General features: G+C 43.7%; 1 protein-coding gene across 3 annotated transcripts in view; it reads left to right on the top strand.

The window, feature by feature from the left end:
• Positions 1-18,463, top strand: part of LOC139365176 (BAH and coiled-coil domain-containing protein 1) — a 115,348-nt gene that overhangs the window by 74,110 nt on the left and 22,775 nt on the right. For 2 of the 3 annotated variants that reach the window (XM_071102621.1, XM_071102622.1), the window contains exons 14-18: positions 3,142-3,262; positions 4,470-4,722; positions 11,232-11,441; positions 13,138-13,311; positions 16,903-17,189. In XM_071102621.1, the coding sequence (XP_070958722.1) occupies positions 3,142-3,262; positions 4,470-4,722; positions 11,232-11,441; positions 13,138-13,311; positions 16,903-17,189 (1,045 nt within the window). The remainder of the gene's footprint in view (positions 1-3,141; positions 3,263-4,469; positions 4,723-11,231; positions 11,442-13,137; positions 13,312-16,902; positions 17,190-18,463) is intronic. The other variant, XM_071102623.1, reaches the window with a different exon arrangement.

The following is an 18,463-nucleotide window of genomic DNA, read 5'->3' as shown; positions in this document are numbered from 1 at the left end:
AGCATGGGTGGAGTAGGCCTTGTGGTGCTGGAAAACCTTGGTAGAGCATGGGTGGAGTAGGCCTTGTGGGGCTCATGTGAATTTCTTTTTGGGCATCAGACCACTTCCTACTTCTCAATTAATTAAAACATTTTTGTTTTTAATAAATCAGTGGGTAGCTCATAATTGTTATCCAAATTCTGAAATAAAATATGAATAATACATGAATATTAATAATTCATCTGGATGTGGGTGATATTGCTCGTCCCAGGGAAACACAGAAACTAAAGAGGTTCCCACAAACATCAGCCGCTCATATCTTTATTTTGCTATGTCGGTGTGTAAATGCTCATTGGTGGTATCCAGATTGGTGTGTGTGTGTGCCTGTGTGTATGTGTGCTTGTGTGTACATGTATACATCTGTGTGTGCATCCATGTGTATGTGTGTTTGCGTCTACTCGCATGTGTGTACATCTGTGTGTGTGTGTGTGTGTGTGTCTCTGTGTTGTCAATTTTCAATTAGTGCTGTCATCAATGTCCATATGGAAGCCTTGGAGGGGCTTAGTGCCACCCCAGAGCAGCCAACAGTTCTATTCCCTCCCTCCCATTTCTGGGCAGCGTTCCATAGTGCTCCCAGCTCTCCCACTGCGATGTCAACTCTACTCTCCTTCCGCCTGTGTACCCCTGCCCCTTTCCCTCACATTCTCCCCTCCAGTCCTCCCCCACCCCTCGTCCAGCCGGGCCGCACAGGGACACTGATGCCCTGTGACAGTGACACCAGAAATGAAAGGGCGGTAGGCGGCAGGGCCTACAGCGAAGGGATGGATGGAGGGAAGGATGGATGGAGGGAGGGAAGGGGAGATGGAGGGAGGGAAGGGGAGATGGAAGGATGGATGGAGGGAGGGTGGAGAGGGAGATGGAGGGAGGGTGGAGAGAGAGATGGAGGGAGGGTGGAGAGGGAGATGGAAGGATGGAAGGATGGATGGAGGAAGGGTGGAGAGAGAGATGGAGGGAGGGTGGAGAGGGAGATGGAAGGATGGATGGAGGGAGGGGGAGATGGAAGGAGGGAGGAGGAGATGGAAGTATGGATGGAAGGGGAGATGGAAGGATAGATGGAGGGATGGGGAGATGGAAGGATGGATGGAGGGTGGAGAGGGAGATGGAGGGGCATGATTGGTCTCCAGTTACAGTAATGTCTTGATGGCTGGTCTCCAGTTACAGTAATGTCTCCATGACTGGTCTCCAGTTACAGTAATGTCTCCATGACTGGTCTCCAGTTACAGTAATGTCTCCATGACTGGTCTCCAGTTACAGTAATGTCTCCATGGCTGGTCTCCAGTTACAGTAATGTCTCCATGACTGGTCTCCAGTTACAGTAATGTCTCCATGGCTGGTCTCCAGTTACAGTAATGTCTCCATGACTGGTCTCCAGTTACAGTAATGTCTCCATGACTGGTCTCCAGTTACAGTAATGTCTCCATGACTGGTCTCCAGTTACAGTAATGCCTCCATGACTGGTCTCCAGTTACAGTAATGTCTCCATGACTGGTCTCCAGTTACAGTAATGTCTCCATGACTGGTCTCCAGTTACAGTAATGTCTCCATGACTGGTCTCCAGTTACAGTAATGTCTCCAGTTACTGTAATGTCTCCATGGCCTGCAGCTACAGGAATGTGGGTGTTTTTGAATGAGACACGGTGCAGACAGGGACAGATTGGCCCAATGTTGTGTTACATTGGAGGGCTATGTAAAACCAATTTCCTTTGGTAGAGTTGCTTGGGCACTTTTGTGGTGCTGGCTGTTCTGATTGGACTGTGTGTTTGTGTGTGTGTGAGTGAGTGAGTGTTTGCCTTTGTGTGTGTGTGTCTGTATCTGTGTGTTTGTGTGTGTGTGTGTGAGTGTTTGCCTGTGTGTGTGTGTGTCTGTATCTGTGTGTTTGTGAGTGTGTGTGTGTGTGTGTGTGTGAGTGTGTGTGTGTGTGTGTCTGTATCTGTGTGTTTGTGTGTGTGTTTATCTCTGTGAGTGTGTATGCGTGTGTAGGTGCGTGTGTGTGTGTACAAACTAGGAGCTGCTAATCAACTGTGTTTAATTAGTCAGTGTGGGGCTGTGTGCTTCTTCACCCTGCCAGTCCTCTGAGGGAAGGGGCTCTGTCACATTGTTTGTCAGTGTGTGAGGGAGGGAAGGGATCGAAGGGGTCCGCCTCTCAGGGACAGCTCACACTTCTGCCACAGCTGCCATTCTCCTGTCAATCACTCACACACACACACACACACACACACACACACACACACACACACACACACACACACTTGCTCAGTCATTGTCTCACATTTTAGGGAGCACACACACACACAGTCAGTTTGTCACATTTTTACCTGGCACATATAACAGACACACACGGACTCAGGCACATGTGCTATTCTAGCCTGTGTGTAATGATGTAATCAGAGGACTTACAGCGCAGCGAAATAGAGATTTCCCTTTAAACTCTGAAAGGTTTTGAGCCGGCGATCCACAGTCCTGATTAGGCCGCTGCTAACTCTCCCAGTCGACGTGACTGATGGCATGGCTAAGACTGTGCACACAGTAGGAGAGGGGAAGTTCATCTTTTGTTTGAGTACGGCCTGGATCGCATCTGTGTGGTCGCCGGGCAGGTTTCCAGGGGGATATTCAAGGGCATTTTCGCTCTGCTTCTAAACCAGCCCTGTGATGTTGCTACTCTGTAGGGGGAGAGGAGCTGCTAGCTGCACTGATATGGAAATGGGAACTGGAGAGCTCTGATATTCAACTGCCAGAACAATAGAAGCCGCATACAAATGTAGAACGTGCCTTCAGACCATTCAGTGATTCCCTGTATCTTTCAAAGCATCTCTCTGTGCTTGTATAGGCCAGGGGGAACTCCCTTGATAAAGCTTTCCTGCTTCTTATCCAACACTGGCCTCCAACACTCCCAGGTTCGCCCCGTTAGATCCCAATTTTTCAAGCGTGCCGGTTTGGGGGTTTGTGAGAACAGGGCTCCGGGGTTTTGTCTTGTTCTGTTCATCAGCTATAACAACCCACAGAGGTGACTCAACCCCTCCTTTCCCCTCTGGTCTTCCTCTCTTTCATTCCACCGCTCTTCTTCTTCCTCTAATGAATGCTCTCCCGTGTTTTGACTGGCAGGTCGTTAGGGGCGGGACTTGGCCTGTCGCCCGAGGACCTGCTGGGAGGAGGGGGTGGGGACGCCCAGAGGAAGAAGAAGAAGCTGTCCAATCGGGGCTTTGAGCGGCTCGGCGCGGCAGAGGTCAGGGTTCTTTAGTTGTATCTCTTTGTCCTCTATCCCTCCAGAACAGCTACACACTCGGTAGAAAACCCTTATAGTTACTGAACACTTCTCTGAGGCCTCCATACAGTATTCCACAATGGCTACATACCATTACTGCTATGTAGCCTGCTAGCCTTTGTGTTATACCGTATGCTATGTTAGCCACTATGCTAGTTGTTATGTAAATATTGTATGTTGTGTGATCTATGTTTACCCTGATAGCCTATAGGCTAAATGAAAGTGTGAGTGTTTTGTACACACTTTGTTTCTTTTTTTTATTGACACAGTTCTAGTCATTAGAACCAGTGGTGGCTGGTGGGAGGAGCTATAGGAGGATGGGCTCATTGTATTGGCTGGAATGGAATACATGGAACAGAGTCAAACATGTGGTTTCCATTTGTTTGATGTGTTTGATATCGTTTCATTTATTCCATTCCAGCCATTACAATGAGCCCGTCCTCCTATAGCTCCTCCCACCAGCCACCACTGGTTCTAATGACTAGAAATGTGTCAATAAAAAAAGAAACAAAGTTTGTACTAAACACTCACACTTAAATTTTTTATTTTAAACTCTAAAGTGTCAAATCCCCAGCTCTCCATGTTAATATATTTTTAATTTGTGGATCTTCATCTGTTCTTCTGACTATCTGTGAGCTGAACTGAGCTCTGTCCCTCTGACTGTCTGTGAGCTGAACTGAGCTCTGTCCTTCTGACTATCTGTGAGCTGAGCTGAGCTCTGTCCCTCTGGCTGTCTGTGAGCTGAACTGAGCTCTGACTATCTGTGAGCTGAACTGAGCTCTGTCCCTCTGACTGTCTGTGAGCTGAACTGAGCTCTGTCCCTCTGGCTGTCTGTGAGCTGAACTGAGCTCTGTCCCTCTGACTGTCTGTGAGCTGAACTGAGCTCTGTCCTTCTGACTATCTGTGAGCTGAACTGAGCTCTGTCCCTCTGACTGTCTGTGAGCTGAACTGAGCTCTGTCCCTATGACTATCTGTGAGCTGAACTGAGCTCTGTCCCTCTGACTATCTGTGAGCTGAACTGAGCTCTGTCCCTCTGGCTGCCTGTGAGCTGAACTGAGCTCTGTCCCTCTGGCTGCCTGTGTGTGGGAGCTGTGTCCGGAGGTGTAACAGTCTCTCTCTCTCTTTCTATTTCTCTCTTTCTTCTCGTTCTCTCTTTCTGTTCTCATAGATAAAAGTGCATGGCAGTAGCAGAAAGAGTATCCTCCACGGTGTCCTCAGCTCTAAGCTGGCCCATCAGCAGCTCAGACAGCACAAGGCCCAGGGCGGGAAGAGGACTGGGATGGGGGCGGGACCACGGGATAAGGAGGAGGCGGCCTCTGCGGCTAGCTCTGCCCCAAAGCACCATGGACATCGAGGCCAGGCCACCTCCAAGGCCGAGTCTAGACGAGTCATCAACGAGTCCGGCGGTCAGAGTGACACAGGTAAGAATCATGGTGATTGATTTCATTTGTAACCTTTGGAGTTTTCTCACAATGTTGCGTTTCAGTTATGTGACGGACAGTGACGTTATTTAGGCATTTGTGTCATATGATGTGGAAAGCACATGGTGGAACCACCTTTTCTGTATTGGGAGAATGAGTACATTCCTTATTCTGCCCTGACCTGAGCACTGTGTTCTGTATGTGTAGGTTACCATAGAGAGAAACACTACCATAGAGAGAAACACTACCATAGAAACACTGCCATAGAGAGAAACACTACCATAGAGAGAAACACTACCATAGAGAGAAACACTACCAGAGAAACACTACTATAGAAACACTACCAGAGAAACACTACCATAGAGAGAAACACTACCATAGAGAGAAACACTACCAGAGAAACACTACCATAGAGAGAAACACTACCATAGAGAGAAACACTACCAGAGAAACACTACCATAGAAACACTACCATAGAGAGAAACACTACCATAGAGAGAAACACTACTATAGAAACACTACCATAGAAACACTACTATAGAAACACTACCATAGAAACACTACCATAGAAACACTACCATAGAAACACTACCATGGAAACACTACCATAGAGAGAAACACTACCATAGAAACACTACTATAGAAACACTACCATAGAAACACTACCATAGAAACACTACCATAGAAACACTACCATAGAAACACTACCATAGAAACACTACCATAGAGAGAAACACTACCATAGATAGAAACACTACCATAGAGAGAAACACTACCATAGAGAGAAACAATACCATAGAAACACTACCATAGAGAGAAACACTACCATAGAGAGAAACACTACCATAGAGAGAAACACTACTATAGAAACACTACCATAGAAACACTACTATAGAAACACTACCAGAGAAACACTACCAGAGAAACACTACTATAGAAACACTACCATAGAGAGAAACACTACCATAGAGAGAAACACTACCATAGAAACACTACTATAGAGAGAAACACTACCATAGAGAGAAACACTACCATAGAAACACTACCATAGAGAGAAACACTACCATAGAGAGAAACACTACCATAGAGAGAAACACTACTATAGAAACACTACCATAGAAACACTACCATAGAAACACTACCAGAGAAACACTACCATAGAGAGAAACACTACCATAGAGAGAAACACTACCATAGAGAGAAACACTACTATAGAGAGAAATACTACTATAGAAACACTGCCATAGAAACACTACTATAGAAACACTACCATAGAAACACTTCTATAGAAACACTGCCATAGAAACACTACTATAGAAACACTACCATAGAAACACTACTATAGAAACACTACCATAGAAACACTTCTATAGAAACACTGCCATAGAAACACTACCATAGAGAGAAACACTACCATAGAAACACTACCATAGAAACACTACCATAGAGAGAAACACTACTATAGAAACACTACCATAGAAACACTACCATAGAAACACTACCATAGAGATAAACACTACCATAGAGAGAAACACTACTATAGAGAGAAATACTACCATAGAGAGAAACACTACTATAGAAACACTACCATAGAAACACTACCATAAAGAGAAACACTACCATAGAGAGAAACACTACCATAGAAACACTACCATAGAAACCCTACCATAGAGAGAAACACTACTATAGAGAGAAATACTACTATAGAAACACTACTATAGAAACACTGCCATAGAAACACTACTATAGAAACACTACCAGAGAAACACTACTATAGAAACACTGCCATAGAAACACTACTGTAGAGAGAAACACTACCATAGAAACACTACCAGAGAAACACTACCATAGAGAGAAACACTACTATAGAGAGAAATACTACTATAGAAACACTACTATAGAGAGAAATACTACTATAGAAACACTACTATAGAAACACTGCCATAGAAACACTACTATAGAAACACTACCATAGAAACACTTCTATAGAAATACTGCCATAGAAACACTTCTATAGAAACACTACCATAGAAACACTTCTATAGAAACACTACTATAGAAACACTACCATAGAAACACTTCTATAGAAACACTGCCATAGAAACACTACCATAGAGAGAAACACTACTATAGAAACACTACCATAGAAACACTACCATAGAAACACTACCATAGAGAGAGACACTACCATAGAGAGAAACACTACTATAGAGAGAAATACTACTATAGAAACACTACCATAGAAACACTACCATAGAAACACTACTATAGAAACACTACCATAGAAACACTACCAGAGAAACACTACTATAGAGAGAAACACTACTATAGAAACACTACCATAGAAACACTACTATAGAAACACTACCATAGAAACACTACCATAGAAACACTACCATAGAAACACTACTATAGAAACACTACCATAGAAACACTGCCATAGAAACACTACCATAGAGAGAAACACTACCATAGAAACTCTACCATAGAAACACTACCAGAGAAACACTACCATAGAGAGAAACACTACCATAGAAACACTACCATAGAAACACTGCCATAGAAACACTACCATAGAGAGAAACACTACCATAGAAACACTACCATAGAGAGAAACACTACTGTAGATAGAAACACTACCATAGAAACACTACTATAGAAACACTACCAGAGAAACACTACTATAGAGAGAAACACTACTATAGAAACACTACCATAGAAACACTACCATAGAAACACTACTATAGAAACACTACCATAGAAACACTGCCATAGAAACACTACCATAGAGAGAAACACTACCATAGGAACACTACCATAGAGAGAAACACTACCATAGAAACACTACCATAGAAACTCTACCATAGAAACACCGCCATAGAAACACTACCATAGAGAGAAACACTACTGTAGAGAGAAATACTACTATAGAAACACTACCATAGAAACACTACTATAGAAACACTACTATAGAAACACTACCATAGAAACACTACTATAGAAACACTACTATAGAAACACTACCATAGAAACACTACTATAGAAACACTACCATAGAAACACTACTATAGAAACACTACCAGAGAAACACTACTATAGAGAGAAACACTACCATAGAAACACTACTATAGAGAGAAACACTACCATAGAAACACTACTATAGAGAGAAACACTACCATAGAAACACTACTGTAGAGAGAAACACTACCATAGAAACACTACTATAGAGAGAAACACTACCATAGAAACACTACTATAGAGAGAAATACTACTATAGAAACACTACTATAGAAACACTGCCATAGAAACACTACTATAGAAACACTACCAGAGAAACACTACTATAGAAACACTGCCATAGAAACACTACTGTAGAGAGAAACACTACCATAGAAACACTACCAGAGAAACACTACCATAGAGAGAAACACTACTATAGAGAGAAATACTACTATAGAAACACTACTATAGAGAGAAATACTACTATAGAAACACTACTATAGAAACACTGCCATAGAAACACTACTATAGAAACACTACCATAGAAACACTTCTATAGAAATACTGCCATAGAAACACTTCTATAGAAACACTACCATAGAAACACTTCTATAGAAACACTACTATAGAAACACTACCATAGAAACACTTCTATAGAAACACTGCCATAGAAACACTACCATAGAGAGAAACACTACTATAGAAACACTACCATAGAAACACTACCATAGAAACACTACCATAGAGAGAGACACTACCATAGAGAGAAACACTACTATAGAGAGAAATACTACTATAGAAACACTACCATAGAAACACTACCATAGAAACACTACTATAGAAACACTACCATAGAAACACTACCAGAGAAACACTACTATAGAGAGAAACACTACTATAGAAACACTACCATAGAAACACTACTATAGAAACACTACCATAGAAACACTACCATAGAAACACTACCATAGAAACACTACTATAGAAACACTACCATAGAAACACTGCCATAGAAACACTACCATAGAGAGAAACACTACCATAGAAACTCTACCATAGAAACACTACCAGAGAAACACTACCATAGAGAGAAACACTACCATAGAAACACTACCATAGAAACACTGCCATAGAAACACTACCATAGAGAGAAACACTACCATAGAAACACTACCATAGAGAGAAACACTACTGTAGATAGAAACACTACCATAGAAACACTACTATAGAAACACTACCAGAGAAACACTACTATAGAGAGAAACACTACTATAGAAACACTACCATAGAAACACTACCATAGAAACACTACTATAGAAACACTACCATAGAAACACTGCCATAGAAACACTACCATAGAGAGAAACACTACCATAGGAACACTACCATAGAGAGAAACACTACCATAGAAACACTACCATAGAAACTCTACCATAGAAACACCGCCATAGAAACACTACCATAGAGAGAAACACTACTGTAGAGAGAAATACTACTATAGAAACACTACCATAGAAACACTACTATAGAAACACTACTATAGAAACACTACCATAGAAACACTACTATAGAAACACTACTATAGAAACACTACCATAGAAACACTACTATAGAAACACTACCATAGAAACACTACTATAGAAACACTACCAGAGAAACACTACTATAGAGAGAAACACTACCATAGAAACACTACTATAGAGAGAAACACTACCATAGAAACACTACTATAGAGAGAAACACTACCATAGAAACACTACTGTAGAGAGAAACACTACCATAGAAACACTACTATAGAGAGAAACACTACCATAGAAACACTACTATAGAGAGAAACACTACCATAGAAACACTACTGTAGAGAGAAACACTACCATAGAAACACTACTATAGAGAGAAACACTACCATAGAAACACTACTATAGAGAGAAACACTACCATAGAAACACTACTGTAGAGAGAAACACTACCAGAGAAACACTACTATAGAGAGAAACACTACCATAGAAACACTACCATAGAGAGAAACGCTACCATAGAGAGAAACACTGCTATAGAGAGAAATACTACCATAGAAACACTACCATAGAAACACTACCATAGAAACACTACTATAGAAACACTATTATAGAAACACTACCATAGAAACACTACTATAGAAACACTACCATAGAAACACTACTGTAGAGAGAAACACTACCATAGAAACACTACTATAGAAACACTACCAGAGAAACACTACTATAGAGAGAAACACTACCATAGAAACACTACCATAGAAACACTACCATATAAACACTACCATAGAAACACTACCATAGAAACACTACCATAGAAACACTGCCATAGAAACACTACCATAGAAACACTACTATAGAAACACTACCATAGAAACACTACTGTAGAGAGAAACACTACCATAGAAACACTTCTATAGAAACACTACCAGAGAAACTACTATAGAGAGAAACACTACTATAGAAACACTACCATAGAAACACTACCATAGAAACACTACCATAGAGAGAAACACTACCATAGAAACACTACCATAGAGAGAAACACTACCATAGAAACACTACCATAGAAACACTACTATAGAAACACTACCATAGAAACACTACCATAGAAACACTACCATAGAAACACTACCAGAGAAACACTACCATAGAGAGAAACACTACCATAGAGAGAAACATTACCATAGAAACACTACTATAGAAACACTACCATAGAAACACTACCATAGAGAGAAACACTACCATAGAGAGAAACACTACCATAGAAACTCTACCATAGAAACACTGCCATAGATAGAAACTCTACCATAGAAACACTGCCATAGAGATAAACACTACCATAGAAACTCTACCATAGAAACACTACCATAGATAGAAACACTACTGTAGAGAGAAACACTACCATAGAAACTCTACCATAGAAACACTGCCATAGAAACACTACTATAGAGAGAAACACTACCATAGATAGAAACACTACCATAGAAACACTACCATAGAAACACTGCCATAGAAACACTACCATAGAGAGAAACACTACCATAGATAGAAACACTACCATAGAGAGAAACACTACCATAGAAACACTACCATAGATACACTGCCATATAAACACTACCATAGAGAGAAAAACTACCTTAGAAACACTACCATAGAGAGAAACACTACTGTAGAGAGAAACACTACCATAGAAACACTACTATAGAAACACTACTATAGAAACACTACCATAGAAACACTACCATAGAGAGAAACACTACTATAGAGAGAAACACTACTATAGAAACACTACTATAGAGAGAAACACTGCCATAGCCCACCTACAATATTAATAATACAATATGTCTGCCCTGTAGTTAAGTTATTAGACCTACATTGTCCATTGTAGTGTTGTAATTCTATTTCTATGTTGTGTACCGATCTGAGTCACGGCACCAATGCAACTTGCAATGCTATACTCTTACTCTGTGTGTGCTCTCTCTCTCTCAGCAGCCAGTGCAGACAGCGGCGGCCAGGAGGGCTGGACGGGGACCCCGCTGATGATGCGTGGGGGCAGGAGGAAAGGGATGGGGGGAGCTCTCGGGGTCCAGGGGTCCGCACGGCTGCAGCTGCCCAGGGCCAGGGTCCTCCGAGCCAGGAGTCAGGAAGCCATGGAGGGGGGAGAGACCTCCCCTACAGAGAGTGAATCCTCCAACCAGGGTGAGTGGGCTGAGGTGACTGGGTGGAGGGGGAGGGGGAAGAGGGGGACAGGGACAGATACTGTTAGATGAGTGGGACAGGGGGACAGGGTGCCTCTATTCTCCAGCCAGGTCATGTACTCAGTACACTGTACCCTTCACTCAGCACACTGTACCCTTCACGCAGCACTCAGCACACTGTACCCTCTACTCAGCACACTGTTCCCTCCACTCAGCACACTGTACCCTCCACTCAGCACACAGTACCCTCCACTCAGCACACTGTACCCTTCACTCAGCACACTGTACCCTCCACTCAGCACACTGTACCCTCCACTCAGCACACTGTACCCTTCACTCAGCACACTGTACCCTCCACGCAGCACACTGTACCCTTCACACTGTATCCTTCACTCAGCACACTGTACCCTCCACTCAGCACACTGTACCCTCCACTCAGCACACTGTACCCTCCACTCAGTACACTGTACCCTCCACTCAGCACACTGTACCCTTCACACAGTACCCTTCACTCAGCACACAGTACCCTTCACTCAGCACACTGTACCCTTCACACAGTACCCTTCACTCAGCACACAGTACCCTTCACTCAGCACACAGTACCTTTCACTCAGCACACTGTACCCTCCATTCAGCACACTGTACCCTCCACTCAGCACACTGTACCCTTCACACAGTACCCTTCACTCAGCACACTGTACCCTTCACTCAGCACACTGTACCCTTCACACAGTACCCTTCACTCAGCACACAGTACCTTTCACTCAGCACACTGTACCCTTCACTCAGCACACTGTACCCTTCACTCAGCACACTGTACCCTTCACTCAGCACACTGTACCCTTCACTAGGTGTGGAAGGCACCTCTGACCTGTCATCAAGCTTGTAAACAACCTTCTTCATTAGTCAACTCCTTCTATAGAGCACAGGATGCATTTACAATCATATCACATTGTCCCATGCACTCTATACACAAGTTAGGGAATAAAACACACACACACATGCAGAAGGCTGCCACTCGAGCCCTCGTGTGAGTTTAGTTAATTTGTTAATTCATCTGAAAGTGATCCCTGTCAGTGTTCAGAGGGGAGTGAGAACGTGTTGATGAACGCCTCGTAAATGACAAGTGGGGTCGGCAGCGCGCGGACACCCGACACCTCTGCTAGTGTGTGTGTGTGTGTGTGTGTGTGTGTGTGTGTGTGTGTGTGTGTGTGTGTGTGTGTGTGTGTGTAAGAAGCTAGGCCACAGCTGCCTGTTAGAGGATCTGACAGGCCATGGAGACAAGCAGGCTGGACCACAGAGCAGTTACAGGCTACAGAGACACACACACACACCACGTGCACTCATCACAAGAGCACACACACATACACACGTACACACAAGCGAGCCAGCATATGCATTTAAACCCACACACACACAATCAGTCAGAGCTCAGTACTCCAGACACACTTCAGGTCCCAGCCCCAGAGAACAACATTCAGAAGCTCCTGGTATCTCATCATTATGAATGGTTATTTGTTTTCCTCCAGGAAGACAACAAGATAATGAGGTAATTGCTAAATGTTAGAATGTAGAAAACACGTTTTGGGGAAATACAAGCCTCTAAATGCTTTCTAATGATAAGCACAGGAAGTCTGTTAGAGGAAGTGGATAGGCTGGATTTAGACACAATACGATGTATGTTGTTCTCTCTTTAGAAGACGAAGAAGAGGAAGGAAGTTATGACAGTGACGAAGGACAAGACCTCAAAGCACAACCCTCCCGAGACGTCTCTTCATGCTCCACTGTGACTGGTCCATCCCCCTCGTCTGTCGTCAAGCTGGAGGCCAATCAGAAAGCCCGAAACAAAAAAGAGAGGCAGGAGCTTTACGGTAAGAAGACAGGCCTGGTGTGTGTGTGTGTGTGTGTGTGTGTGTGTGTGTGTGTGTGTGTGTGTGTGTGTGTGTGTGTGTGTGTGTGTGTGTGTGTGTGTGTGTGTGTGTGTGTGTGTGTGTGTTTTACGCTACTTAATTTCTGTCACCAAAATTAAGAATCTCAATAACATTGGTCAGCTTTGACATGTTTACAATGTTTACTAAATATTTGTCATACACAAGTACTGATGCTCACAAGGTGTACATGGTACTATAAACATCTATATCCCCTAAAATATATATAAATATTATAATTATAATCATCTCCAGGAAGGGCATCTGTTTTGTTTTAGTCTGTGGGGTCGTTACTGGTCTAAAATCTTCTGTAATTCCTGATTGAGAGAAAAGAGAAAGGAACACTGGTTCAGGACTGATAGTATACACTGTCTGTTATTCAGTACCACATCAATGTTTAGTTCCTACCTTACCAATTCAGAGAGCACATTGACTCCCCTATCACTGACTGTCTACACTCGTACCTGTCTACCACTGCCCCTCTACACTCATACCTGTCTACCACTGCCCCTCTACACTGATACCTGTCTACCACTGCCCCTCTACACTGATACCTGTCTACCACTGCCCCTCTACACTCATACCTGTCTACCACTGCCCCTCTACACTCATACCTGTCTACCACTGCCCCTCTACACTCATACCTGTCTACCACTGCCCCTCTACACTCATACCTGTCTACCACTGCCCCTCTACACTCATACCTGTCTACCACTGCCCCTCTACACTCATACCTGTCTACCACTGCCCCTACACTATGACCTGTCTACCACTGCCCCTCTACACTGTCTATACCTGTCTACCACTGCCCCTCTACACTCATACCTGTCTACCACTGCCCCTCTACACTGCCCCTCTATACCTGTCTACCACTGCCCCTCTACACTCGTACCTGTCTACCACTGCCCCTCTACACTCATACCTGTCTACCACTGCCCCTCTACACTCATACCTGTCTACCACTGCCCCTCTACACTCATACCTGTCTACCACTGCCCCTCTACACTCATACCTGTCTACCACTGCCTCTCTACACTCATACCTGTCTACCACTGCCCCTCTACACTCATACCTGTCTACCACTGCCCCTCTACACTCATACCTGTCTACCACAGCCCCTCTACACTCATATCTGTCTACCACTGCCCCGCTACACTCATATCTGTCTACCACTGCCCCTCTACACTCATACCTGTCTACCACTGCCCCTCTACACTCATACCTGTCTACCACTGCCCCTTTACACTCATACCTGTCTACCACTGCCCCTCTACACTCATACCTGTCTACCACTGCCCCTCTACACTCATACCTGTCTACCACTGCCCCTCTACACTCATACCTGTCTACCACAGCCCCTCTACACTCATATCTGTCTACCACTGCCCCGCTACACTCATATCTGTCTACCACTGCCCCTCTACACTCATACCTGTCTACCACTGCCCCTCTACACTCATACCTGTCTACCACTGCCCCTCTACACTCGTACCTGTCTACCACTGCCCCGCTACACTCGTACCTGTCTACCACTGCCCCTCTACATTCATACCTGTCTACCACTGCCCCTCTACACTCATACCTGTCTACCACTGCCCCTCTACACTCATACCTGTCTACCACTGCCTCTCTACACTCATACCTGTCTACCACTGCCCCTCTACACTCATACCTGTCTACCACTGCCCCTCTACACTCATACCTGTCTACCACTGCCCCTCTACACTCATACATGTCTACCACTGCCCCTCTACACTCATACCTGTCTACCACTGCCCCTCTACATTCATACCTGTCTACCACTGCCCCTCTACACTCATACCTGTCTACCACTGCCCCTCTACACTCATACCTGTCTACCACTGCCCCTCTACACTCATACCTGTCTACCACTGCCCCTCTACACTCATACCTGTCTACCACTGCCCCTCTACACTCATACCTGTCTACCACTGCCCCTCTACACTCATACCTGTCTACCACTGCCCCTGTACACTCATATCTGTCTACCACTGCCCCTCTACATTCATACCTGTCTATCACTGCCCCTCTATACTCATACCTGTCTACCACTGCCCCTCTACACTCATACCTGTCTACCACTGCCCCTGTACACTCATATCTGTCTACCACTGCCCCTCTACACTCATACCTGTCTACCACTGCCCCTCTACACTCATACCTGGTTACCACTGCCCCTCTACACTCATACCTGTCTACCACTGCCCCTCTACACTCATACCTGTCTACCACTTCCCCTCTACACTCATACCTGTCTACCACTGCCCCTCTACACTCATACCTGTCTACCACTGCCCCTTTACACTCATACCTGTCTACCACTGCCCCTCTACACTGATACCGGTCTTTTCTTCCTGGCATTGATTTTACAGATTGTGGCTTTTTTGAGGAACTTGCAAAGACTGTACAGTGGGGCAAAAAAGTATTTAATCAGCCACCAATTGTGCACGTTCTCCCACTTAAAAAGATGAGAGAGGCCTGTAATTTTCATCATAGGTAGACTTCAACTATGACAGACAAAATGAGAAAAAAATCCAGAAAATCACATTGCAGGATTTTTAATGAATTTATTTGCAAATTATGGTGGAAAATAAGTATTTGGTCAATAACAAAAATGTATCTCAATACTTTGTTATATACCCTTTGTTGGCAATGACAGAGGTCAAACGTTTTCTGTAAGTCTTCACAAGGTTTTCACACACTGTTGCTGGTATTTTGGCCCATTCCTCCATGCAGATCTCCTCTAGAGCAGTGATGTTTTGGGGCTGTTGCTGGGCAACACGGACTTTCAACTCCCTCCAAAGATTTTCTATAGGGTTGAGATCTGGAGACTGGCTAGGCCACTCCAGGACCTTGAAATGCTTCTTACGAAGCCACTCCTTCGTTGCCCGGGCGGTGTGTTTGGGATCATTGTCATGCTGAAAGACTCAGCCACGTTTCATCTTCAATGCCCTTGCTGATGGAAGGAGGTTTTCACTCAAAATCTCACGATACATGGCCCCATTCATTCTTTCCTTGGCCATAGAGTTTGGAGTGTGACTGTTTGAGGTTGTGGACAGGTGTCTTTTATACTGATAACAAGTTCAAACAGGTGCCACTAATACAGGTAACGAGTGGAAAACAGAGGAGCCCCTTAAAGAAGAAGCTACAGATCTGTGAGAGCCATAAATCTTGCTTGTTTGTAGGTGACCAAATACTTATTTTCCACCATAATTTGCAAATAAATTCATAAAAAATCCTACAATGTGATTTTCTGGATTTTTTTTCTCATTTTGTCTGTTATAGTTGAAGTGTACCTATGATGAAAATTACAGGCCTCTCTCATCTTTTTAAGTGGGAGAACTTGCACAATTGGTGGCTGACTAAATACTTTTTTGCCCCACTGTATATGAGGTTATTTTACCTTTAGTTGAATGCACTAATTGGATTGTAAGTCACACTGAATGAGAATGCTAAATGACTAAAATACTAAATGCAGTATTACTAAATATAATTCTCGATTGAACCATGCAGGTTCCCAGAGTTTGTCCGGGGCAGAGGGAGAGGTGAAGGTGAGGAAGAGGGCCCCCTGTAGGCTTGGCATGGTCACTGCAGCCAAGAAGCACCCAGAGTATCAGGACCAGTCAGAGGGGATGAGGAGGGCTGGTGGACCCAGGTCCCAGGAGCCTCGCCGGGAGAGCCTAGGGACCCGGGGCAGCCTCTACCGGAGGACCATGAGGCCGGTCACCTTCCCCACCACCAATGAGAGGCTGAAGAGGGCCACACGCAAGAGCACCATGCTGAGGGGACCCATTAACAAGGTTAGTATTAAGGACGTCACCCTGCTCTCTTGGCGAGTACCGCTTCCTCCTGTTTCAGCTCATACACCTGACCGCCCTCCTAAAGAGTCTTCCATCGAAAAGCTAGCTATTCACAGGGTATGTCCTAGAGATCAGGATTATTCAGTCATTGATATGCACCTGAGTGGTTTGTATGTGATGTATGGAATCGATCCAGGTGAAGGTTCCCCTAGGTACAGTGGTGGAAAAACTCCTTCATAGAAAATGACTCCAGTAAAAGTGAAAGTCACCCAGTAGAATACTACTTGAGTAAAAGTGAAAGTCACCCAGTAGAATCCTACTTGAGTAAAAGTGAAAGTCACCCAGTAGAATACTACTCCAGTAAAAGTGAAAGTCACCCAGTAGAATACTACTTGAGTAAAAGTGAAAGTCACCCAGTAGAATCCTACTTGAGTAAAAGTGAAAGTCACCCAGTAGAATACTACTTGAGTAAAAGTCAAAACGTATTTGGTTTTAAATGTACTTGAGTATCAAAAGTAAATGGAATTGCTAATATATATATTTAAGTATCAAAAGAAAAAGTCTAAATCGTTCAAAATTCCTAATATTAAGAAAATCATACGGCACAATCATAGTACACAATTGCAGCAGTTTTCTGTTGGGTGCCCTGACAAAGATATGTTGGCCTAGACCATGCCCGTCAAAAAACAATAACTATTTCAACTGGAAAAACTACTAAAAAGGACAGTCATTTAGGAAGGATAGCCAGGGGCACACCCCAATACTCAGACATCATTTACAAACTAAGCATGTGTGTTTAGTGAGTCCACCAGATCAGAGGCAGTAGGGATGACCAGGGATGTTCTCTTGTGTGAATTGGACCATTTTCCTGTCCTGCTAATAAACATTCTAAATGCTACTAGTTGTGTTGGGTGTCGGGGAAAATGTCTGGAGTAGAAAATACATCATTTTCTTTAGGAATGTAGTGGAGTAAAAGTCAAAGTTGTCAAAAATATAAATAGTAAAGTACAGATACCCCAAAAAACAACTTAAGTACTTTACACCACTGCCTAGGTACAGATCGAGTAACAGCTTCCCTTATCCAAATCCTACCCTTAACCATTAGTGGAGGAAAATACAAAACTGAACCAAGTTACGAAGACACAACTTCAACCTCTTAGAACATGTGAAGTTAACCAAGAGTGTGATATACTCTTAGAAAAAAGGGTTCCAAAAGGGTTCTTTGGCTGTCCCCATAGAAGAACCCTCTGGGGTTCCATGTAGAACGCTCTGTG

Source organism: Oncorhynchus clarkii, chromosome 13 (genome assembly GCF_045791955.1).
Source record: "Oncorhynchus clarkii lewisi isolate Uvic-CL-2024 chromosome 13, UVic_Ocla_1.0, whole genome shotgun sequence".
Taxonomy (NCBI): domain Eukaryota; kingdom Metazoa; phylum Chordata; class Actinopteri; order Salmoniformes; family Salmonidae; genus Oncorhynchus; species Oncorhynchus clarkii.
The sequence above is the reverse complement of the archived record's forward strand: the minus strand, read 5'-3'. Positions and strand labels throughout refer to the sequence as shown.